We start from the raw sequence: 26,896 nt of genomic DNA, 5'->3' as shown, positions 1-26,896 counted from the left end.
AGATGATAAAATTAAGCACATATTTATTTGATGTAAACATTTTTGAAAGGCCAGGAAGTAACCTATCCATACAGTACAGAAGGTGTACTTTCTATTTAGTGCAAAACTGGTAGCAACTCACAAACATTTTCTATTCTTTCTGTGCGGGTGAGGGTCATTGTGGAATCACAAGAGTTACAAAAATTCATATATTCTATGTCTGATTTTATTTAATGAACAATCAAAGCGGATTGCTCAACACTCTCATCTAAGTAATGTGCAGAAGCAATTAAAAAGGCAAAGAAAATGTTAGGTTATATCATTAAAACTACTGAGGGCTGTTATGCTCAGACTATATAATGCGCTAATGAGACCACATCTGGAGTACTGTGTGCAGTTCTGCTCAACAAGCCGCAGGAAAGACATAGCAGCACTTGAAGTTGTGCAGAGGAGAGCAACCAAGTGCATCCTGGAACTTAAGGACATGTTGTACTCTGACAGACTCTGAGAATTACGCCTGTTTAGTTTCAAGCAGAGGAGACTGCGTGGGGACCTAATCCAGGCATTTAAAATTCACAAAGGCTATGCTACAATAGATCTATCTGAATTCTTGCAACTAGATGGTGAATCACGTACTCGGGGATACCAGTGGAAATGAAAGAGAAATTTATTTAGTACTGAAGCGATAAAGCACTTCATTATGCAAAGAGTTGTGGGAATATGGAACAAACTAGGAAGACATGCTGTTGAAGCAGAAACCTTGACAAACTTTAAGAAGTATCTAGATGAGATGTCTTAGCTATTACATAGACAAACAAGCTTGATGGATTGAATAGTCTCCTCCTCCATTTGTCAACAATATGTTCTCAAGTAGATTTTTTAATATTTGTTCTCTTTACATTTATTATTATTTAATAGTTCTGATGACCTTTGCCCTCAAATGGGATCTAATAAGCCATATGAGTAATTAAAATATGATCTCTGTATGACAGACCAGAGCACTATGGCTTAGTTTAACTTAAATATTTATTTTCTCGTACAAAAACACTTTTCTAAATTAAAAAAATAACTAATTTTTTGTAGTTTACTACATATTCTTGTTACTCTGCTATTAGATAATATAAGGGGTGTTCAATAAGTTATATTCAAGCTCTGAAGTGGCCAATCACTGAAATGTATTTATAAGATACATAAAAAGCATATGTATAGTTTTTTCAAAATACCTCTATAAAAACTTCCAACCCTTCTTGGGATAGAGTCAGTATATATTATTCTGTTTTCCTTTGATGATGCTCCATCGTCAGGGTGGGATTCATGATAAACTCCGACCTAAAATGAAATGAATCATGATAACCTATAGCTCAGTATTATAAGACATCTGACATAGCAAAGCGTCTCTATATATTCAAATGCTCTCTGCATACACACATTCAGAAAACAGGTTTCTTTCACAATCTTCTTGTAGGAGCAGAACAATTATCCTGGTACAATTACACTTGTAATATGACATCAAGCGTATACTTCTGTTTCCCAAATGACTGCTAAATTAAACCCACAAATAAACATATTACATGTCAACTCACTCTCCTCCAAGAAATGCAGCAATTAATCTTACCTTTGCAGTATTATTGCAAATTAATATGTATCAGTCATGTCTGTCTAGATAAATGCCCATGGCAAACACAAAAGTGGTACAAATTAGTTGCTTAAGCACTCCTAGATTATGAAGTGTTCCAATATGTGATGGAGGAAGCCTAAACTAGATACAAATTGAAAATACTGTGGGATAAAGATTTGCATTTTGTATTGTTGATTAAGACAGACTTTTATGGATCTATTATCTTAAGTTATTTACAAGCAGAGAGACGGCTAGAAAAAAACTGAAAAGAACAGCAGTAGCAGTTTTATCACATAATACATACCGGCACGTCTGATTTTTGCCGTTGTGAATGGAATGACGCTGTGTTATCCCTGGTAGAATCCTTAATGGGTGGTCGTGAATGGTTCACTTCGGTTTGAGACTGGTCACTCTGTTGGCAGAACATACGTTGTAGCAACACTTACATTTTTTTAAGAAAAAAAGAAGAATGGTGTTTAAAATTTCAGTTGCAAAAGAATTAATGTGCTGTTAAACAACTAAAGAGTTTCATTTAAAAAGGGAAACAGACAACAACCCTAAAACCAGCAGTCTCCTCTGAAAGATTTTTTTTGGTCAAGTTTCACTCCAACTCATTACTTTATAGTTATTAGTTTCTTAGAGGCACACCTTAAATCTTAGATTAGACGTGAAGGTCTGAAATACAACATTGTTGCTCATTCCTTAACAAATTTAATAAAAGTGTTGATTTTGGCATACATGAGGACATTCATTCACACCTTTTTTCTTTTTAAATTCTAAATACATGGACATTTTGTTCCCTTGTCAATTCCAATAGAAGAATTCCAAAAACTATGAAAATGTTGTTAAGTTTGAACAGAAACTGCAACTGCAGGGCCCTCTTTTTCAGCTTAGTCTAAGTACAAGTGGCAGCCTTCAAAAATAAACCACATTATACCAAATCCAGTAAGATATTACTTCTAGAATAAGATAATCTATCTTTGGGGCGGAGTGGTGGCTCTAAGGCTAAGGATCTGTGCTGGTATCCAGAAGGTTGCTGGTTCGAATTCCCGTCACTGCCAAAAGAGATCCTACTCTGCTGGGCCCTTGAGCAAGACCCTTAACCTCTAATTGCTCCAGGGGCTCTGTACAATGGCTGACCCTGCGCTCTGACCCCAAGAGGTATGCAAAACTAACGAATTCCTAATACAAGAAATCGTATAAGGTGAAATAAAGAACAAAAACAAAATAAAACATCTAAACTGACAAAAATACAAGACTAAATACCGATAATATTTTTCTGGATGCATCTATCTATCACACACACACAAATCTGTATTCTAATTCAAATGCCTGTATTTTTAGCATGATTACTGCAATACAGAGATGAATGCAGTTGGAGACAGTCAGAATAGCAATGAGAACAAGACAGGGGTCTGTCCTACATGGGACACCAATCCACCATGCAGCTCACTCACGTGCATCCACTCCAGGCAAGTTTAGAGGGGCCAACTAACACAATATGCACTTCTGTTCAATTTGGGAGGCCCCCAGACAGAAATATCATTTAGACCCGAGGGAATGTGCCCACTCAACCAGAATGTTTCTATGCTGAAATCAGAATCCAGGCTTCCGGATCTCCAAGGCAGTATGCTAGCTACAGCAGCGACCTTCTATTTCAGGTTCCAAAATATTTATCAATGATATCAATTGCATCCATACTTACATTCTCACTCCTAAATGGCTGTTCATGTGCCACATTCCTTCTTGACTTTTGTGAATTTCAGCTACTGTTCTGTTTATTAATGTTGATCTACTTGAGCATTTATAAAGTACATACATGACACAGACACAGAGCATGTAAGTATTATTATTACAAATGAGTTGTTGCTTAGACCAAACAGATACAATAATCTCCAGCTGACTAATACAGCCAGTTTTAAAATGGAGCAGTGTAAATTTATTACCCCCTAGAAGCTGTAGACATCAGAGGTAACCTGCAAATTTGGATCTTAAATTGGTTAACCGGCAGGAGGCAGAGAGTACAGATAAGAGGTGAATGCTCTATGTGGAGTGAGGTCATCAGTAGAGTCCCTCAGGAGTCCATTACTTTTTCTAATTTATATTAATGACATTTGGTTAGTAAACTTGTGAAATTTGCAGATGCTGCTGAAACTGGACAAATGACTGAGACTGAGGCGGCAACAAAAACAATTCAGTAAAGCTTGGACAGAACTGGGTGAACACTTGGATAATGCAGTTTAATGCAGAAAAGTTCAAAGTGCTACACATGGGCAAAAAGAATGTCAATTGCACATACAAGATGGGAGACAATGTCCTATAGGAAGCAACCTTTTAGAACAATTGAGGTGTTTATATTGATACAACATTTTCATTGTCTAAGCCAGGGGTGGGCAATGTCGGTCCTGGAGAGCCACAGTGACTGCAGGTTTTTGTTCCAGCCCAGTTTCTTAATGAGAAGACAATTATTGCTGATGAAGCACTTATTGCTTAAGTGACATTTTGATTCTTCATTTTAGTGGGCTTGCTCGTTAAGAGTCCCCTACTTTAATTGCTTATGTCAATCTTAAAAAGCTGCATTCGTTGTTTTAATGGCTCCTTATTAACAATGACAAAGCAGCCAGCAGTTCTCCATCTAACTTGTTTCCATTTACATCTGTGTGTGTTCATCGTGCACTGCTTGATTTAATAAAGCACTTAATAGAAAAATGTGACAGACTGAAAATGATCTGTTTAAGGCTTCAAATCACTTGGATGACATCTTTGGAAAGGAAAAAATCTACAATATAAGAACCTTGCATTGCAGACTAACAAGCCAAATAAGGTCTGTGATTGTCAAGGATTGGTTTATAATTAAGCAATTGGGTTGGAATGAAAACCTGCAGCCACTGCAGCTCTCCAGGACTGACATTGCCCACCCCTGGTCTAAGCAATGTGCAGAAGCAATTAAAAGGGCAGATAAAATGTACCATAAACATTGTTGAATGTAAATCAAGAGACATTGATCACTGTATATAATGCACTAGTGAGATCATAATATAAATCAATGGACTTTATGCTCAGACTATATAAGCCATGCAAGACCACATCTGGAGTACTGTGTGTAGTTCTGACCGCCACGCTACAAGAAAGACGCAGCAGCACTTGACTCTAAGCAGAGGAGAGCAACCAAGAACAGCCCAAAGACTTGACAATAATCACTACTGTGAGAGAATGAAACCTGTTTGATCTCAAGTAGAGGAGACTGCGTGGGAACCTAATGCAGGTCTTCAAAATCGTCAAAGGCAGTAATAACATCAACAAGTTAACAGCGAATTACATACTTGAGGACACCAACAGAAATTAAGAGGAAGAAGATTTAGGACTGAAGGCAGGAAGCACTCCTTTAGCTAAAGAGCTGTCAGAATCTATGACAAACTACCAAGGCATGTAGTAAGGGCAGAAAACATGAGAACCTTTAAGAAAAATCTGGATGCGATATTGGAATGGATTATCTAGCTTGATGTACTGAATGGGCTCCTCTCGTTTGTCAAATTTCTGATGTTCTTATATGCTGATTGAAATAAAACAGATAATCCTGGATAGCTTTTATTTACTTATCAATGTTAATAAGTAACATCAGTCTTTTATGACAAATATTGTATTTCCAGGGAGTTAGATTAAAAAAAAAAAAAGTAATGACTTGCTTAAACACGCCATCTCCTCATTAATGTCTTCCATGTTTTGACTTTATGTGGCAGTCAATAAACCAAACAAGCAAATGAAGAGAGAACAACAAAGTTAATCTGTCAGAAGAATGAAGATGAAATCAGTAATGTTTTACAACAGGAACAAGTACGTGTAAGGTTCTTGAGTCTGTATGCTGGGGTTAAACCATCTTAATAAAATGTGTGAAACTGAACATTTGTGGGCTGCAACCCTCGCTGGAGGGCCTATGTGGCACTGGCATTTGATTTTTTTACATTTCTGTAACATGCAAGGAAAAACAGGCTGGTGTTACGGTTTTACATATCACAAAATTTGAAACAGAAAACTAAAAAATGTGAGAATAATCCTTTTGCATTTCTGTGTACACACCATCACGGCATAATCGATCCATGAGTTGTTTCCAAAACTGTTAGTATGGGTTTCCTGTTCTAAGAAAGACTAAGAGACATGGCTCAGTGTCAGTATTAGGATTCTAGAAATACAAGGAACAACTTTACTATGCTAGAGGAAAGCACTCATGTAAGTACATAACCAGGGTACAGTGGTGCAAGAAATGTCTGTGCCCATACTGCTGACTGCCAACTAACAGAAGAAGAGGGCTAATCCTAAGTGTCTATCAAGCAATGCAAAAATTCTAAAGTCATCCAGGATGCAATGTGTGACCTGAGGAATCATCATAAATTTAAAAGAGAAGAGAGGATTTCCTAGTAGGTGATAGTAGATAGAACTGAAGGCAATTTTGTGGGCTTGTGGAAAGGAGGCAAGCTGCTGCCTCAGCTGGGCAAACAAATGACATCTAAATATATCGTATACAGGTAGTGCTGGGTGGTATACCGGTTTATACCGAAAACCGTTATTTATTTTTTTTATGATATGGATTTTTCTTATACCGCAACACCGGTTTAAATTGCCTAAACGACGTTCGGAACGTGGAGCAGCGGGAAACTGTTCAAGTGGGGACCTTTTTAACTGCTACACCGCTAAACACAGATTTGTTGCACTAGGGATCTTTTTCACTGCTACACCACCAAATAGTGGGCGGTAGCATAGGAATGCTGCGTGGTGAAAATGGACAGAGAGCCTGGAGATACTTTAGTTTTAAAAGGTCAGATGTGTAAATACTGTTTCTATACTACTGGATAATACTGCAAGCCAAGTTGTACTTGTTTTATTTGTTTTCAATACAGTGTAATGTACCTGGGTACTGTGTAATAGTGTGACGACATGTTTTCAAACCCCGTCTTAAGTTATATAGCACATTAAATGCTTTGTGTTAAGTGATTCTTAAACTGACTTCTTCTTGCACTAAGAGGAGGCGCCGGCAGCGAACCCCGCACAGAATACATTCACTTCATGATCTTCCTTCTCTCTGAACATTTAGAATGCTAAAATAAATACTTAATATAATTTTCATGGTGAAATGCAAAAGCAGGGGTAGGCAACGTCGGTCCTGGAGTGCCACAGTATGTGCAGGTTTTTGTTCCAACCCAGTTCCTTAACGAGAACTCAATTATTGCTGATGAAGCACATATTGCTTAAGTGACATTTTAATGCTTCATTTTAGTGGTCTCGCTTGTTAAGGGTCTCCAACCTTAATTGCTTATTTCAATCTTAAACTGCTGCATTCAGTGTTTTAATTGCTCCTTATTAGCAATAAGATGTAAAAGACAAAGCAGCCAGCAGTTCTCCAGCTAGCTTTTTTCCAATTACATCTGTGTGTGTTCATCATGCACGGTTTGATTTAATAAAACACTTAATAGAAAAATGTGACAGACTGAAAATGATCTGTTTTAGGCTTCAAATCATTTGGATGATATCCTTGGAAAGGAAAAAAATCTACGATATAAAAGCCTTACATTGCACAGACTAACAAGCCATAAAATTAAATAAGGTCTGAGATTGGCAATGATTGGTTTCTAATTAAGCAATTGGGTTGGAATGAAAACCTGTAGCCACTGCGGCTCACCAGGACCAACATTGCCTACCCCTGTTTTACATCTTATTGCTAATAAGGAGCAATTAAAACACTGAATGCAGCAGTTTAAGATAGAAATAAGCAATTAAGGTTGGAGAACCTTAACAAGCGAGACCACTAAAATGAAGCATTAAAATGTCACTTAAGCAATATGTGCTTCATCAGCAATAATTGAGTTCTCGTTAAGGAACTGGGTTGGAACAAAAACCTGCACATACTGTGGCACTCCAGGACCGACGTTGCCTACCCCTGCATTAAAGCATGCATTAATCATATGGGGGCACGGCGGCGTGCCTGCCTTGCATTTGCATGTTTTTCTGGTGGGTTTACTCGGCGCTTCAGTTTCCTTTCAAAGTCATGTAGGATGTGGGGTTTTGTTGTGCTATATTGACCCTGCTAGTGTATGTTTTGCTTATATTCATCCTTTGATGTGCTGGCGACTCGTTCAGAGATGGGCGCAACTCTGAATGGATGGCATAATTAAACATGTATAACAAAGATATTTTTAAAGTTCTGAACACTCCGTGGGCTAAGTTTATAACTAGTTTTAATTTCACAAAGACGTTTATCGTGTGGTGATTGGTTATGTGGAGAAAGAAAAAGGACGGATAGGAACTGGGGTTTTGGTACGTCAGATAGAGACAGCACGCGTGCAATAAAGAAAGCCCGCTCAGAAGAACATGCATTGAATTCTGTGTTCGTGTCTCTGACCACCAGATCACAAACCCAACATTTATACAATATTTAAGTTAAACCTGTGCGATACCCATTCATACATCCAGTTTTTTGGAGCCTCGTCACACCTGCGATAAAGTTGTCTACACTGAACATAACAGTGCAACTATCAGTAATAATACTATTATTTATTTTATTGTTATTATTTATTAGTTTAAATATTATGCAGTTTAATGATGATAAAGTTGTTTAAAAAGTCACTTTAACGTGTCAGTGGACAGAGATTGTTAACATTAACAGAAAATGTAGTTGGTTTACAAAAAATATTTACTATTTATTCCTTTTCTAAGACATATTCAGTGCAATACAACTTTTGACAAGCACTTCTGGATATTTTACTAAGTCTAAATGCCTCTTTGTATGGTTGAAAATATGTTGTCAAAATTATAGTTTAAGTTTTTGCAAAATTTGTTCAATAAAAAGGTTCTATATTTTGACTGCATCTGTCATGCAATGTGATACCTTCTCCATTAGTGCCACCCCCTTGAAAACTATCACTTTATGGGGCAATGCAAACCTGTATTAATACTTGTGTGCACATTAAAATGTTTTTTTTGTACAATGTACAATACTCTTGACAGTGGAATAGGTTATTCTTAGCCAGTAATTCCAGTGGAAAATGTGGTTAACATCCACTCATGCATGGGGAAAAAAATACCGTCGAATACCGTGAAACCGGGATAATTTAGAAAAATACCGTGATATAGAATTTTGGTCATACTGCCCACCCCTATATACAGGCCTGTGTAATCAACTGGAGATGTTTTATACTGAATACCAGAAATATATCTTTAGAGAAAGTACCCTTAAGGGGTCAGAATTTCAACTTTGAGGTTTCAGTGTATTAATACATTTCATGCTTTCCTGAATGTGATCTGCATAAGTTTCGAGTGATGCATGTTAAAATTTGCTGTTGTTAAACCTCTCTTTAAGAAGAGCAATCTTGACTTCTCAGTTTAAGACCATTTGAGACATTTTTATAGAAAATGTGATTTGGAACAGTTAAGTGATTGAATAATCAGTTGTAGAAAAGTATCAGTCAGCTTTTAAAGCTAATCATAATGGTGAAACAGGCAAACCGCGTGGAGTGGTGATTAAGGCCTTGGACATCAAACCCTGAGGTTGTGAGTTCAAATCTCTCTACTGACACTGGGTGACCAGGAGCACGTCACTTGACCTGCCTGTGCTCCAATTGGAAAACCAAAGGAAATTTAACCAACTGTTTAATAATAATTCTTTGCATTTATATAGCACTTTTGTCACTACTCAAAGCGCTCAGCAATTGCAGGCTAAGGGCCTTACTCAATGGTCCAACAGAGCAGAGTCCCTATTGGCATTTACGGGATTCGAACCGGCAACCTTCCGATTGCCAGTGTAGATCCGTAACCTCAGAGTCACCACTCTGCCTGTTCATAAATGCTGTAAAAGTGTCAGCCAAATAAGTACATGAAACTGCTTTAGTTGTAGTAGTACAGTAAATGATGTAGATTTAATGCTGATACAAGTGACAAGTGGCATCTTCACCTTGACTGGAGTGCCATTTGGGGCACCGCTGTATTCTTATTCACCACGTAAAACTGTGCATTAGCTTTTCTGGACCTGCTTTAAGCTGGTCTCTGTCATATATAAAAGGGAGAAAATTCTTTAAAAGATTAGACACCTGTCATTCAGAAATACATAATATATAGTATGGTGTGCCAAAATGATAATAATAAAACCTTTGTTAAATAGCCAAGTTGTCAGTGCTTTACAAAGACCAATAGTTAATCCGTTACTATTATCATTGTACTATATATGGTATGGACTCACAGCTATACATGTCAGTGGCCCCCAATGACCCGATCCTCTCTAGCATCACAAAGTTAGAGAGCAGTAATTTACTTAAACTAGACAAGGAAAAAAAATGAAATGTCGCTAACTGGCTAGGGCGAAAAAAATAATGAGAAAACTTAAAGCAAAGAATTTGTGTACTATCACCGATTCCGAACTAAACTTCAAATCCCACATGACTCAAGTTACAAAGACTTTATTCGTCCATTTAATAAGCTTTGCAAGGGTTCAAAAGTTTCTGTCATTGTAGAATGCTGATAATTTGTTTGCCAGGTTTTGTTTTTAGCTATTTCCATTACTGTACTTCACTTCTAACCAGATTGGCAAAGAAAACATTAATAGGCTACCACTTGTTCAAAAGGAAGTAGCAAGAGTTCTAACCAAAAAGCAAACATCTGAACACACTACACAAGTTTTATCTGCGCTGCATTCAGGCACCCAGTGTGCTCTGGGTCTCATTTTAAAATAGTCTTAATTACAGTACATACAGTAGAAGGCATCTAACAACTTTTTGCCTTCCATGTGTTTCACACTGCTTTTCTCTATCCTGCATATCTCAAATGGTTCTCTCCAATCTTGAAATACAGGCCTCCTCAACATATCTAAAACAAGACATAATAGGACTGGCGAGGTGGCTTGCCTGTTTAAAAGCTCCAAATAATTGGAAGGTTTTACCAATACAGACATGTCTAGCAAACCCCATAAAACAGTGTTTTATTTTTTTTGACCATTTCAATAGTATCATTAGCTCATCTAAAAAATCTAAACTTTAATTCTTTAAATGTCTTTAACTTTTGAGATTGCTTAGCACAGCTAGCTTTACTGTTCCTTCTTCACATATAGCAGCCACTCAAATGTGTAATAAAATTTGTGACAGTTAATATTATCATTAGTTATTAGCCACTTCTCTTTTTCCTTCTTGGGAACCTGCGGTAACATTATGCACCATTGCACCCTTTTAAAATTTTCCCAGCAATGTTACACAATGTGTCATTACTTCGAATGACAACATTTCTGCAGTGAGGCGGCACGGTGGCGCAGTGGTAGTGTTACTATTCCTTACACAGTAAGGAGACCAGGGTTTGAGTCTGGGGTCCTCCTTCTGTGGAGTTTGCATGTTCTCCCCAAGTCTGCGGGGGTTTCCTCTGGGTGCTCTGGTTTCCTCCCATAGTCCAATGACTTGCAGGTTGGTGATGCTAAATTGGCCTGCGTGTGCATGTGTGTGTTCGCCCTGTGATGGACTGGCGCTCTGTTCACAGTTTGTTCCTGCCTTGTGCCCTATGCTGGCTGGGATGGGCTTCAGCACCACCCAGCAGGTTAGAAAATGACAGACTTGTATAGTAACATGGGATCATCTGATCTCTAGGATTTCATGAACGATAGTGACTTAGATAATATAAATATGGAATGCCCTGGAGGGGCAGTACTGCCATCTGACCTCAGTTGACAGAAATTTGTATTCTTGGACTGCTGACAACTCTGGATTTAGCTTCCTGGATTTTTTGCTTTCCTCTGCCTCTCTTGTTTTGCCATCAGTAAAAAAGCTGAAATTTGTCAGGATTGTACATTTATGGCAGTAGGCATCCAGTAAGAAAGCGCAGTTAGACATATCAGTAATTAGTAGTAAACAACCCCTGTAATAGAAAAAAGAAATACTTCAAAATCTAAAAAGAATGATTTGATTGAAATTTGATGACATTATAGAAAAAAGAAAACTAACTGACTTGTGTTTTTTTATTTATTGTGCACTGAGAAGGAATTGAACAGAGAAATGGGGCTGCTGGTTTATGCAAATGAAGGATGCTACCTGAAGCAGAATGGAAGAACAAAAGCTGTGTTCTTTGGTACACGTAGTACTCCCCATTCTGTTGGCTTCTACTAACTCCGTATAAACACATACAAATTCATGGGGCTGTTCCCCTTGGGTTGTCACTTATCTATAATTACTTTGGAAAATGAGGTGGGAATGGGTGGCCCTTGGTGGCGAAATACATGCACTGTTGTGGAGAACTGGGGTGGTCAGGCTGCGATGTGCTGTTATGCTATGGTTCTCAGAGTACAAACTAGGAAGTGGTGGTACAGCATATGGGCCCACTTCAAGCCTTGGGTACAACACAAGTTAGGAGTGACGGCATGCCTTTGTCGGTTTAGGTGCATGCAAAGCTCACTAAAGGTGTTTCTCACAGACAGAGCATACAAGAGGTGGACACTGTACACAGATCACAGTAATATTTCTTTTGCCCTGTTCTTTTCTGTACAATGCTTTTAACGTTCAGTTCATTGCACTTGCCATGTAAATGTGCATGCAGCCTGTAAAGGTCAATGCTATAATTCTAATAAGTTCAAGTAAAGCGTGATTCCGTGTATACTGCTATAGATCTAAATCTTCCAAAACTTTGGAATGGTACAACAGTACAGATCAAAGTGTATCAAGTGTGTTCTGATTGAAGCTACAATTGTTATAGGATATGCCAAAGGGTGAAATTATATTAATACCCAAAATTCTCACCGTTCCTATTAATTATATGTTTAACTCAACAAAAACCAAATTCACTCAGAAGGAAAGGCAAGAATTGATCTATGGCAGGGATGTTTTACTCATGGGCAGTTTTTTGTAGCATGTCCACGGTTAAGGAGCTTAAACTGAACTAATAATTATCCTAGATAGATAGATAGATGTCACATGCAGAAATGTACTCAAGTTATTTACATAGTACAGTATGTCTGATACATCTTCAGTATAAAAAAAGGCCCACTGTCTTTGGAAAATGTCCTGAGAGAGGCCGGGTACCTGTATACAATCACTTCTCATTTTCTCTGTTCAGGCTTGTGAGGTGCCAGTGGCTAACTCAACAATAGGTGAGGTACCATTGTGTTACTAACCACCTGTAAAGATTCTTACTGGGATTATATACAGACGCAAAATATGGAGTTACCTTTGGACTTTGAAATGAAAACGAGAAACATTCAAAAGGAAAGACACTGAAAAATGAGAAGCCATGAAACTTTGACACAGGAAGCCATTCAAACCTACTGTAGAATCAAATGTGTGTGTGAAGTGTTAAGAATCTGCAATACAACTAGTTGAGAAATCTATGCTAGACTGAAAAGTACGTAACTATTTAATAGAAATAATAATAAGAGGGACAACTACATTTATGACTTCTTTTACATTAAATATAAAAACTAAATAGCATTGCTTAAATGTATTATGTTGTTGTAGCCATGACATCTGCAATCTGAAATTTAGTCACATGATTAGAAGACATAGTTGACATAAATTCCCATTTTGTAGGTAAACGTTCTTGACCTAAGACCACATTTCATACTGGTTTCCTTTTTAAAATGAAAACAAAAAGACAGATAAAAACAAAAATTTCATTATCAACTGGAACAAGTTCTTAATAACTAAATTGATTAATTAAAGAAACAGTTTGCTTCACACTTTAAAAGTGAAAAATAAAATGCTGAAGTATTCACAAAGTAATTAAAAACCTTAATTGCCCCACTACTTACATCATTTGCCAAAGAGTAATGAAGTAGTGTCGCAAATTACATTGAAAAGGTACATAAAATCCATATTTGTCAAACAATTGTATTCACCTATTCATCCCTCCGTTTTCTGATTTGTTTATCCATTTCAGGTTAACAAGATAAGTACTAATGGATGAAGATTTACTTTTTTTTCTTTTTGAATTCAGAAGAAAAGGATATAACATGTCAAACAAGGTGCCGGTGCTTCAGAGCAAATTAACTGAATGATACAAATTGGTAGAAAGCAGCAGGAAGAAACTTTTAATATCTTTGAACAACCATTAGGCCGTCAGGCTCATCACTGAAACAGCTTGGCCCCTACAGACCCCTGCCTTGATAAGACTTCACCCTCAAGCCAATATCTGCGGGTTACCCATACAACTTAGGGAGGTTGTTGTGAGAAATATTTAAAGAAACTACAGAGGTCTCAGATTAAAGGCATACGCCACGCAAAAATGATATTTATTTTAAATGTTAGTTACCTCATTTAATTTGCAGTGATGGCCATGAAAAATGTTTAATGTCATGTTTTCATGCCAAATGGAGAGCAAAAATGCTGATATAATAGAAGCTAATAGTGATTAATGCTGTAAAATGGCAAACACTGCGACCAAACGACCAAGGAAATGAGAAAAGAAAAAAATCTCACGTTACTCATGTCTCATAATCCATAGGTGTCAGTTATCCAGTCATATGCGCAAAATGTGCAAAACACTTTCTTTTTTGTGAAAATATTGTTAAATTGTTACTTCTGGATAATCAGTGCTCATTAACAGGAAACTAAAACCTCACATACTCTTAAAAATAACAGTTCTTTAATGGTCCTTTGCGGTGTTGTGTGGCTCCTTGTAGAACCACTGGTTGAAACAGAACCATTTTATTTCACAAGGTGTGATCTGCACTTTAAGTTGGTTCTTTGGGCTTTGCAAAGGATCATAATATGTGGCCAAGACAGAAATCTTTAATGTATAGTTGTATAGTAGGCTACCTAGCAGTATACAACAGATTAAGAAAACCCGATCTTAGCCTGTGTTGTTGTCTGCAGGAGAGTCCTTTTAAAACAATGAGCTCAAATGGTATTTCACAAACCTGTTACCATCTATTTGTGGTTATTTACAGAGCAAAATGAACAAAGGATCTCTTTGGGACCTTCATACGGATGGCTCTATAGGGAACCAAAAATGGTCCGCAATAGCATCGCTCTGGAGAACCACCTTTATTTTTAAGGATGTTGGATTGAAGTTTAGAATTAACTCACTTATTGGTCAAGAGTGCAGTCTTTAGTACAAGAAGTCAATCCCATGAGGCATTTTTCACATCTTTTGCTGCTGTGCAGCATTGGTCACTATTAACCTCTATTATATTATAAACTTTTTTCTCTCCATTCTCCATAAAAACATGAGATTAAAATTTTTTCTCAGTCATCACTACAAACTACATTGGGTAAGTAAAATAAAAATAATATAATTTTTGGGTGGAGCATTCCTTTAATGAGTTTAATGTTTTAAGTATGATGAGATATGCATGGTATAAACCAAACAATGCACCTCACCCAGCTATCATCATGCCAACGATATAGCGTAGGGGATGCTTTAGTGTGGCGAAGACGGACTTGTATAGTTGAGCATAAGATGCGTGGGGTTACACCTTGGCAGGCTGTGAAGAAAACCTTGTTGGAATCAAGGAATAGAACTGAAAACCTCACACTGCAGTTCTTATTCCCCTTAACGATTGTCAGCTCTGTTTTGCTGTGTATTTGACCTAATTTGTATTTTTATGTATGTACTATACAAGACTAAATGATGTGATTTGTATTAAAACATAAACATGTTTAGGCACTCCTAACCTAAATTGTAATTGCTAATATTCATATACAGTGCATCCGGAAAGTATTCACAGCGCATCACTTTTCCACATTTTGTTATGTTACAGCCTTATTCCAAAATGGATTAAATTCATTTTTTTCCTCAGAATTCTACACACAACACCCCATAATGACAACGTGAAAAAAGTTTACTTGAGGTTTTTGCAAATTTATTAAAAATAAAAAAACGGAGAAAGCACATGTACATAAGTATTCACAGCCTTTGCCGTGAAGCTCCAAATTGAGCTCAGGTGCATCCTGTTTCCCCTGATCATCCTTGAGATGTTTCTGCAGCTTCATTGGAGTCCACCTGTGGTAAATTCAGTTGATTGGACATGATTTGGAAAGGCACACACCTGTCTATATAAGGTCCCACAGTTGACAGTTCATGTCAGAGCACAAACCAAGCATGAAGTCAAAGGAATTGTCTGTAGACCTCCGAGACAGGATTGTCTCGAGGCACAAATCTGGGGAAGGTTACAGAAAAATTTCTGCTGTTTTGAAGGTCCCAATGAGCACAGTGGCCTCCATCATCCGTAAGTGGAAGAAGTTTGAAACCACCAGGACTCTTCCTAGAGCTGGCCAGCCATCTAAACTGAGCGATCGGGGGAGAAGGGCCTTAGTTAGGGAGGTGACCAAGAACCCGATGGTCACTCTGTCAGAGCTCCAGAGGTCCTCTGTGGAGAGAGGAGAACCTTCCAGAAGGACAACCATCTCTGCAGCAATCCACCAATCAGGCCTGTATGGTAGAGTGGCCAGACGGAAGCCACTCCTTAGTAAAAGGCACATGGCAGCCCGCCTGGAGTTTGCCAAAAGGCACCTGAAGGACTCTCAGACCATGAGAAAGAAAATTCTCTGGTCTGATGAGACAAAGATTGAACTCTTTGGTGTGAATGCCAGGCGTCACGTTTGGAAGAAACCTGGCACCACTCATCACCAGGCCAATACCATCCCTACAGTGAAGCATGGTGGTGGCAGCATCATGCTGTGAGGATGTTTTTCAGTGGCAGGAACTGGGAGACTAGTCAGGATAAAGGGAAAGATGACTGCAGCAATGTACAGAGACATCCTGGATGAAAACCTGCTCCAGAGCGCTCTTGACCTCAGACTGGGGCGACAGTTCATCTTTCAGCAGGACAACGACCCTAAGCACACAGCCAAGATATCAAAGGAGTGGCTTCAGGACAACTCTGTGAATGTCCTTGAGTGGCCCAGCCAGAGCCCAGACTTGAATCCGATTGAACATCTCTGGAGAGATCATAAAATGGCTGTGCACCGACGCTTCCCATCCAACCCGATGGAGCTTGACAAGTGCTGCAAAGAGGAATGGGCGAAACTGGCCAAGGATAGATGTGCCAAGCTTGTGGGATCATATTCAAAAAGACTTGAGGCTGGAATTGCTGCCAAAGGTGCATTGACAAAGTATTGAGCAAAGGCTGTGAATACTTATGTACATGTGATTTCTCAGGTTTTTTATTTTTAATAAATTTGCAAAAACCTCAAGTAAATTTTTTTCACATTGTCATTATGGGGTGTTGTGTGTAGAATTCTGAGGAAAAAATGAATTTAATCCATTTTGGAATAAGGCTGTAACATAACAAAATGTGGAAAAAGTGATGCGCTGTGAATACTTTCCGGATGCACTGTATATCAGATATGTGAAGTAATATTGCATTACTTTACTCCTAGTTTAATTTGACCTGTGCTATATCTTGTTGAGCAGAATACTGTAATCCCTCAATTATGATTTAATAAGTGGATAGTCCATCCATGCTTACATTTCTGTGTCCCTTTGCACCAACAAATCTAATAAATGAATGCAAATGACAGTCAAAGATCTGGAATTACAGAAAACATTCACCTGTTTAAACAAAGAAAAAATAACAATATAATGATTAGGCACAAAAAAACGAAAGTCCTCAAAGTAGCCCAGACCCAGAACTGACAGCATAGAAGTGAACCTGAAAAAGGACTGAGATATTTTATACCACCTATGGGTACATAAAATTGATGGGTTTTTAATCCAAAAATGTTGTTGTTGCTGCAAAAAAAGACTCAAAGACATATGAAATCAAGACTTCTGTTAAATTACTTTCCGAATATCTCCCTAACTGTTTCACATTGAAAATGTGAGTTTAAGTTGGGGATATCACTGAAATAGCTCCTCCATTAAGGAACTTTAAATCATTTCATTCCATAGCTGTAAGTGAAAGTGTGCAATCAATGCAAGCGGGCGTCCTGTACGGGACACTGTAAAGCATCCTGTGAAGATGAAACCAATTCATAACATAATTTACTCTTTGTAGTTTAAAGCTACAGTGCAAAATGGAAATTCAAACTTTTTAAAATAATTCTCACATATGTCAGGACTCTGTTATTAAATACCTTAAGAGATCGTACCAACTAAACTTGTCATTGCTTACTTACATCTCACTAGTGTCAACTTAACCCCTCTAACCGCTTGTTCAATTTGTAACACTTAAATATACTCTGCTATGTGTTATTGTTAGAATAAATACCATATGCAGAACTAAAGTTTCACCAAACTGACCCTGGCTATTTCATCACTGCAGTCTTCCCTTGAGGATCCTGCAGAATGTCTTGTAAGAGTTCGATGCTGTACTTGTGGAGAAAGAAGCTGGAGACTACTGGCACGGGACTGCATGCCCTGGCCAACAACTAGGCCTCCTTCGTTGCCCTGCATTCTCGGTCGCTCTCTCCTGACATACATTGAGTGTCTATGAGGTCTCTGCTGGGATGAGAAAGGACTAGTGTAACCCAGACCATATGGAAAAGACTCATGGGGAGCAGAAAGTGAATGAGCATGTCCTCCACCACCGTCCGCATGGTCAGGTGACTTCAATTCATCCACAGCCTTGGCGTGTCGGGTTGATGGCCTTCGAGAGTCCAGGGTGCCACTCTCTATTCGGTTAGTGCGCCCAGAGGGACTTATCACAGGTCGACTGTCGCTATGCCTTGGAGCTGATGGGCTCGTAGGAGCATTAAGGTCCATGCAGCTGGAAGGGAAGTAGCGGGAATTAGGGTCTTCGAGGTGTATGCGTGCATCGCTAAGATTTCCAACAGACTTTGAGTCTGTGAGGACTCCGTGGCTCTTGGAGAGTGTCAGGTATGCAGGGGAGTTTTTGGAAGGAGGAGGCATGGAGCTGTGCATGGAATCCATATAGCTATGACGGTTGTGTTTCTCTCCCGATTGCAGAGTTCCCGTTTTCCCTTCTATAAATGAATGTCTGTTCTGTAGTGAACGAATATTGGACTTTAGGTATTTTGCTCCAGGGCCTTCAGAAGCTTTGGATCCCACGTTGAAGTCAAATTCGGTCTTTCCCTTGGTGTCCTTTGGACTAAGAAGATGAGGCAAATTATTGTTGGCCAGGTCCTTGTTGCTTGACACTGAGCGGCTGAGAGTCTGCTGCTGATAGTTCTTCGGGTGCATGGTGGGACTGAGCGCAGCTGCAGGTGGCAGGTTACCATTGAGAAAGGCGTCAGCGGCTTGGTGGTGTTCTTCTCGGGGCAGGCTGGATGCTAGAGTCTGAGCATCCTTGCTGTTCGATCTGTGGTGAGACTGCAGCCCTCCACTTTTACTACCATGGCTCCTAGGAGGAAGAAAAAGCAAAAGCACAGAACTGTATGAACCAGACAAATCTACAATGGTGTCAGCACAAAGAGTAAGCACAGGTAGCAAAATTACATTCAGACACATTGACTGAAAGTGCTAACATGCTTTTTCCTAATATAATTTCTTAAAAATTGTCTCTCTATTATAATAAAAAAATCCTGGGATGAGACGTGACTTTTTTAGAGAGACACTTTCAAGTCCTGCGAGACGAGACTTTGTGCCAAGAGATTTAACCACGCCCGGGGCTGGAAATAAAAGACAAAGAGTAGATGACAAAGTAGAACGTCGTAAAGAACTCAAAAACGTTGGCGCGATACACATGCAGAGCAGGTTAGAAATAATGAAAGTACTAAAATTGGAAAGTCTCAAAAAAATTATAGTAAAGAGCGCATTAGCACAAACAAAGTGAAATAACGGAACAGCGAAAAGAGATTGAATATATTGTTTGGATTTAAACTTTAAGTTGGAGACTTGTATATTGTCTAATTCGTGTTGCCATCAGGGAAAAGTAGTGTTTCTTCCCAATGAAGAGGCGTATCCGCGAGAATTAAAAGATTTGTTGTTTGGTGAAAGCGAAATACACATACGTGACCAGCAGAGATGCGAAGTGGCTGGCGAAGGCCGGGGGGGTTGGTGAGCGAAGCGGACTAGGGGGGAAGCCCCCTAGTATTACAAAAAGAAGCCATTTGAATGTACCCTATACAGCCTAGAGAGATGATTTATGCAGATTTATTTTTTGCATATTAAATGCTTGTTTTCTAACAGGCTTTCAAACACTAGAAGAAAAAACAAAGGACTTATAATGTCACAGGGCACTTGCATAAAAATCCTGTCATCTGTTCAGGATGTTAAGCAACAGACGCAGTGCTTGCTATAGAAGCACTTGAGCTCCAAAATCTCCTATCGTTTAACATGCTTCTTTACAATGACTGCTGCCAGATTCGACATTAAAGTATTAAAAGCTAACGAGCAACGCCTGCATTGTCAATCCAGGACTCACCTTGCGCTACCTTTTTGTGACAGGATTTATATTCATTACCGCCATCTCTAGTATGAGCTTACCAGCTTTTTCAATTATTTTCTTGTGCAGACTCCTGATGGTTTTATCGACTATGCAGCAGCACAAGTCGAAGGGACACATTTTAAAACCTTTATAAAGATCACAAATAACCAGTCATTATATTTTTCTTCCATACCTGCTTCCTCCTGCCTGTATAGGTGTTTATGAGTTTTGGATTTTCAGGTTAATTCCAGAAGAAGCAACTTTACACCATCCAGGAGTGAAATATTGAGGCAATGCAGTTATCCAGACTCTTCATTACAAGCTATGCTGAAGAAGCCAATGAATGTGCTCACACTACATTTTATACACTGTAAGTTAGCTTTTGAATACGTGATACGAGTGTCCACTTGATTCATAGTCAGGATTTAGTGAACAATTCATTAAAGCATTTCATTTAAATGACCTTCTGAAAAATCTGTAAATTCATCTCTTTTCTGTATGTACTTATTCCAATTCAGGGAGGTGGGGAGCTGGAGCCAATTTAGGCCACAGCACATGCAAGGCAGTAACCAATGAGGAATAGAATGCCAGTCCATCATACACCTACACTCACTCACACTGGGTGAATTTAGAGTGATATTTAACCTAACACAAAAATCTTTGAAATGTGGGAGGAAGAATTCACAAAAGCATAAGGAGAACAAGCAAACTGAGCTGGGATTCAAAGCCATCATTCTGGTGCTGTAAGGCAACACTGCAATATGCTACATTGCATTTTTTGTCACACACGTGCACATAGGAGACAGCTTAAGGTCTCAAATAATTGTGATTACCCGCCAAACCAAGGGTTGGTGCTGTCCTCTAATGCTTTTTCTCTTTCTCCCTTTGTAGAGCAGCCAACTCAGCTTTCCACCATTGACATCTCTCCTGGTTCCAGTTCCTTCTGGACCCTCCCTTCCTGTCATCCGGTCTTATAAACTGCCATTTTTCCATATGTTGTCAGTTCTGTTTAAGGTGTCAGGGGTTATCATGGAGGCAATCCCAAATCCTTATCTTGGTCTTTGCTTATTTTACAGTTTCCATTCATTATCTAAATTAATAAACTAACTTACTTAGCAACATTTTTCTGTTTGACTCTCCTAAAAGTAACGCATATTTCAATGTATGAACGCAGAGACAACATAAAGTAAAAAAAAAATGTTGTCTACAATGAGAATTTGTGACAAAAACAGTTTGTGTTATACATTTTTATTCTAAACTTTTACAAAAAAAAAAAACTAAAATACTGAAAATTGACCATTTAAATTATAAAAAGGGGACCCTCACCCCACTGACTTCACCTTATTTTTCTCTATACCCATAACCTCTTGACAAAGAAAAGACTTAAAACCTGAAGAATTTGTAAACACACAAAGGTCTGTAAATATGTGGGGGTACTTTACTAGCCCTGAAAAAAGTTGAGGATGCATATAATATTTTGCAGTAAGGGAGAAAGAAGAGGAGTTGGCCAAGACATAGAAAAAGATGTGGCTTTTTGTTTACGGGCCCAACACTGACTTGGCTGTAAAATGGCCATTGGGATTGGGGTGGCCAGTTGGCCAAGGTCTCCAGGACTTGCCTGACTCCATTTCTACAATCTGGTTGAGGTCCTACAATTAAATGAAAGGATTAACTGATTGTTGTTTTTCATTTACATTAATTAGTTTCTACTTGAACTAATCTGTATCCTTCTATGTGATAGTTCTGTATTTAGTGAGTGGTATAATCTATTCTAGCATTTTGGACTGAGAGTTGTCACAATGCTCTGCTCTTGTACCTGGTGAGAAGTGTTGAGCAAGAACAAAGCAGTTTCTACTATTGTGTTGTATTTCTGATGTAGCAATGATAGACTGGCCATCTACCTCTGTGAAGAGGATTACTTGTTTTCTGTTTTGTGTATTGAATTTGTTTTGACATCCATTGCATGCCCTGGGAGGGGGTCTATCTCTGAATTTCCCTTTCTTCCATTTTTTACAAGGTTTTTTGGGAGTTTTTCCTTGTCTTTTTAGAGAGTCAAGATTGGGGAGCTGTCAAAAAACAGGGCCTGTTAAAGCCCACTGAGGCATTCCGTGTAATTTTGGGATATACAAGAAATAAACTGTTCTTGTTGTACATCTAATGCATACTTGGGTAAACTGACCATATTACACTGCATAAAGTAGAAATCCTTAACTAAATTCTATTCTTATAATCTCAGTAAGACACACAAGCTTAGGGCATGTCTCATCTAATATTACAGGGAAGAAATTGACTGTAACATCAACATTAACACCGATTCTGTTTGCTTTAGAATGGAGAACTATCTGGAGGACCAATGACATCACTTCTGCGTCTTCTCCACTCACTATATAAACCCCCTGACCCTGGGAGTCCTTGTAAGTCTGAACTAAATGCTCCAAGTGCACCCACGTCTATAAAAATCAGAGACTAACCAGGAAAGACACCATGCCTTAAGTATCCTGCATTTCCTCCTTCTTCTTTTTTTTATTTTACGCTACAACTAGCTGGCGTTAAACAGGGTTTACCTGCTGGTGCTCCAATCCATCCTTTTTGCCTTAATCACTTAGATTAAGTTATTTGGTTTGGACTTATTGCATCTACAGGCTCACATCGTGATACACAGACACATCACTTGTGTGGTGGTGAAATCATGTTCAAAGATGTCTAGAACATGCAAATATATTGAAAATTGACCCTGTTAGGTTTCATTTGTAAATACTTCCTCTATATGTACTTAACTATATAAAGTAACACAAATGGGAATGGTTTTGTTCAAAATAAGTAGGTTTCTAGCACTTTACATCATTCTAGAAATAGTCAACCACATTCAGGGATGCCTAAAACATGCAAATCTGCTGAAACATTAAGTCTAAATTTTGACCCTGTACAAAAGGGGTCAATACAATACAATTTATTTCTGTATAGCCCAAAATCACACAAGAAATGACGCATGGGCTTTAACAGGCTCTGCCTCTTGACAGGCCCCCAGCCTTAACTCTCTAAGAAGACAAGGAAAAGCTCCCAAAAAAAACTAGTAGGGAAAAATGGAAGAAACCTTGGGAAAGGCAGCTCAAAGAGAGACCCCTATTCAGGTAGGTTGGGCGTGCAGTGAGTGTCAAAAGAAGGGGGTCAATACAGTACAATACACAGAACAGAACAAATCCTCAATACATCCATCCATCCATTTTCCAACCCGCTGAATCCGAATACAGGGTCACGGGGGTGTGCTGGAGCCAATCCCAGCCAACACAGGGCACAAGGCAGGAACCAATCCCGGGCAGGGTGCCAACCCACCGCAGGACACACACAAACAAACCCACACACCAAGCACACACTAGGGCCAATTTAGAATCGCCAATCCACCTAACCTGCATGTCTTTGGACTGTGGGAGGAAACCGGAGCGCCCGGAGGAAACCCACGCAGACACGGGGAGAACATGCAAACTCCACACAGGGTGGACCCGGGAAGCGAACCCGGGTCTCCTAACTGCGAGGCAGCAGCGCTACCACTGTGTCCATCCTCAATACAGTATGAATATAAAAATTTTAGAAGTACGGAGCAGAATTTAACAGTAGATGATATCACATAAGACGATTTGGATATATTTAGAGTCCTGGAGACCTCATCCATCAAGCTGCCTCCCCCATTTGACCATTCCATGGCTGAAACAGCACTGAGCCAGCCAATCCGATGAAAGGACCCCTCTCTCCCACAATTCCTGCGATCCTACATCAGGGATGACTTTATTTTAGGCTGGCAAAACAACTTGACAGGTGGGCTGTAGCATCAAGTGCCACATTTGAGTACCGAGAAGAGAAACAGAATAGGTGAGGGTTAGTATCCAATTCTAACTATCATGTTACTTCTGGTTTAGTGCTAATGACTAACAACAGAGATGCAGTCTGTACAGTTAATCAGCAGCTCTAGTCAGGATATGCTAAACTGAAGTAGTGAGTCTTCAGCCAGGATATCACAGGATATTCACTTTATATGCTTTGTAGTTGGGTTATACATAGTACTGTATATGAAAAAGGGGTCTACTTTCATTCTTCATGTTCACCCATTGTCTAAGGCAGCGATGCCTTGCATTGCATGTGAGCTGTGGCTGACCCTGGGTGAAAACCTGCCTACCCCCCCGAATACTACCCTCAAAACCTGGCCCCGACAATCATGTTTGATTCATAGAGGCAGCATCGCAGATGGATCATGGCCAATCCTGGATGATCTCTCCAGCTCCGACGATCATGCACAATTTACCATGGAGGAAAAGCATTTACGATTGAGCTTGATTCATCTAACGCTTTGAGGATTGTGCTAAATTCCTACATAATAACACCCCCGCCCCCTCAGGAGATGATCTTGCTAAATTACATGTGGCTTGTGATCCCACTGCCATGTGAAAAACTGGGTCGTCAAACCACAAAGTTTGGGAGACACCAGTAAGGCGCTCCTTTTAATTTTCCTGGAATTGTCTTGCTAAATATTTCCAGTAATGGTATATGCAGACAAGTAATAAAAACAGTTAATAAAAGAATCTCTATATGGAATTGGATGATTATTTCCTGGAAATAATATTAATTTTATATAGTGCTTATACCCAGTTCCACTTAGTGGGTTCCCATTTTGTCCCCTCTTATACTGTACAAGACAGTGAATCACAAGCATAAATATGAATTGAACAGGTCAGATGTGTAATGTTAAAATAACTCAGACTAACAGACAACAAGGATTTGTCGAAATGGCTGTGATGCGTTTAATCTCTTGAGAAAGCTGAAGTCGAGTTAATGAAGCATCACAGACAATGAAAACCTGCGTCTCACTCAGTTATCTTGTATGCTAGTATCATGTTTTTTGCTCTAATCACCATGCTTTCAAAAGATGTTTTAGATGTTGCCTTTCTTGATGTTAAAATCACCCCAAGGTCTCAAATCGTCATTTCTCTTTGCAGGTCAGGATTTTTTCAATCAAATTCAGAGACTGATCTGGTATAAGAGTAAGACAATGTGAGGTTCAATATTACTTGTTGCTTTGGGAAACCAAGAGTTGATTCACTATGAGATGAGAGATCATGTCTTTTTAAGAAAAAAAAATGAAAATCATAGTCAAGAAATAAGAATATAGCATAAAAAGATTTAAGTGTACAGACTGAACTACAAGCAGTAGGAGCTCAAAGTGTCTGCCATTAATATTCTGCTTTGAATATTGGTGGGAGGTAAAAGGCTGAAATCACATACTGACAGAATGTTGTCAGGCAACGGAAAACTCAGGAGAATGTACATAACACTAATGTGAAACTAAGAGATGGACACTTCTGCAGAAAGAATATCTATAACACAATCTTGCCTCACGTAGAAGCTGCAGACTTTTCAAATGGGTCTGCTTTTGCTCTGTTAAATCCTTTCCAGTTCAGCTAGGCATGTGTATGCACTCGGAAACATTACGAGAAGTGTCCAGCTGCAGTCAGGACAGTTTTAGGTATCGGACAGATCCAAGCACTTCAGACACTATGAGGTCCATAAATTGACGCCTTCTTCTGCAGCTAGACTCTATTGAACATTACTGGCAAAGGTGAGGTGCTCAGAAGTCTTTTCCTGGAGTTGTCTTGCTAAGACAAGTATAAGGAAAGCATAATAACCGTTTGCGAGAGTGCAGTTTTTTTTTTCTTTTACAAATTGCATGAATTAACTGAATGAATGACAACATCTTACCCTTAAAAACATATGGAGATTTCGGAAAAATTAAAAATAAAAAGTTGAAAACTTGCATGCCAAAATATTTCTGCCATAACAACCATGTTTAATATAACCTGACCATTTTGTGGTTTCTACCTGCTTGAAGGGGCATTATTCTCTCCATGATATGATTTCCTTTTGGAAGTGCGTGAAGGTGATGAACCCCCAGTGCGATCCAGTAGCCGCTGCGTTTGAAAGGCATGATGATTTAAACATTGGTCCGTCAAATATCTCTCTGATGGATTTAACTTCAGCAAATTCTTGAAAAAAAAAACGAGAGAAGAAGTGTTACAGCATTGCAGCAGTATACTCAATGGGAAAACTGCACCCTAAAATACAGAGTAACTCAAGGGGTGTAACAAAAATAACATCAACTAGCTACTAAGGATTTATTTACTTATAACATGTGGCATTTGCAAAAGTTTGGGTACCCTACTAAGTCAATACTTTGTAACAGCCCTTTAGCAGAAATCACAACTTGCAAATGGTTGTTGCAGCCAGCTATGAGTCTTTGAATTCTTTTGCAATGGAGAGTAATATCTAGAATATAAAATGATCATTTTTTTATTCATATCAAACAATACCTATTTTTAATTTGTTTAACCTGGCAGGAAAGTTAATGTCAACAACAATCGAATTTTAAAATTAAGAAAAGCTGTATTAGTCAGTCCTTGCTCGTGGACATTTATGACTTACCAGATCAAGTTAAGTCTTTTGCATTCAGATGTTTAGTGTCTATCAGAAAATACCAAATCAGAACTTGACTGCTGACGCACCAGCGCTGGACTGGTGGGGAGCTGAGTCTGCCTAAGCTGAGTCTTTGGGAACTACACACCCAGTGGTGCATTAGAAATGGACAAAATTGAGGCCTGTAGAGGCCTGCTTGCTCACTCACTCACTCTCTCTCTCTCTCTCTCTCTCCTATCTCCCCTGCTCCATTCATGAAGATGGCTATGCTTCCTGTTACTATCATTCTATCCACAGGCAATGTCACATCATGTCGGACCAGACAGAGAGATCAATCAACATACTAAGACAGGGAGGCACCTGGTAGCCTATTACTCAGGCTCTATTATTACTATTTTCCCGGCACTTACATTTGTAGCTTCCTTCCCTATATTTTGAGTATATTATCTTTAATAAATGAATAAATGTGCAACGTTTTCTCCTGACTGTTGTGGTACTCTACTTAGTTGTCTGGGATTATGTAAATGTAAAAGAAATGTGGAAGTGTTGAACTACAA

The 26,896-nt window shown here is 38.9% G+C and overlaps 1 protein-coding gene across 3 annotated transcripts in view; it reads right to left on the bottom strand.

Moving 5' to 3' along the window:
- cdkl5 (cyclin-dependent kinase-like 5) overlaps positions 1-26,896 on the bottom strand; it is a 520,592-nt gene that overhangs the window by 32,286 nt on the left and 461,410 nt on the right. For all 3 annotated transcript variants that reach the window (XM_028799820.2, XM_028799821.2, XM_051927101.1), the window contains 4 exons: positions 25,749-25,912; positions 17,795-18,854; positions 1,902-2,009; positions 1,203-1,308 (listed from right to left, as the gene is read on the bottom strand). In XM_028799820.2, the coding sequence (XP_028655653.2) occupies positions 1,203-1,308; positions 1,902-2,009; positions 17,795-18,854; positions 25,749-25,912 (1,438 nt within the window). The remainder of the gene's footprint in view (positions 1-1,202; positions 1,309-1,901; positions 2,010-17,794; positions 18,855-25,748; positions 25,913-26,896) is intronic.

Source organism: Erpetoichthys calabaricus, chromosome 4, assembly GCF_900747795.2.
Source record: "Erpetoichthys calabaricus chromosome 4, fErpCal1.3, whole genome shotgun sequence".
Lineage (NCBI taxonomy): Eukaryota > Metazoa > Chordata > Cladistia > Polypteriformes > Polypteridae > Erpetoichthys > Erpetoichthys calabaricus.
Note: the sequence above shows the minus strand (reverse complement) of the source record. Positions and strands in the feature narration are given on the sequence as shown.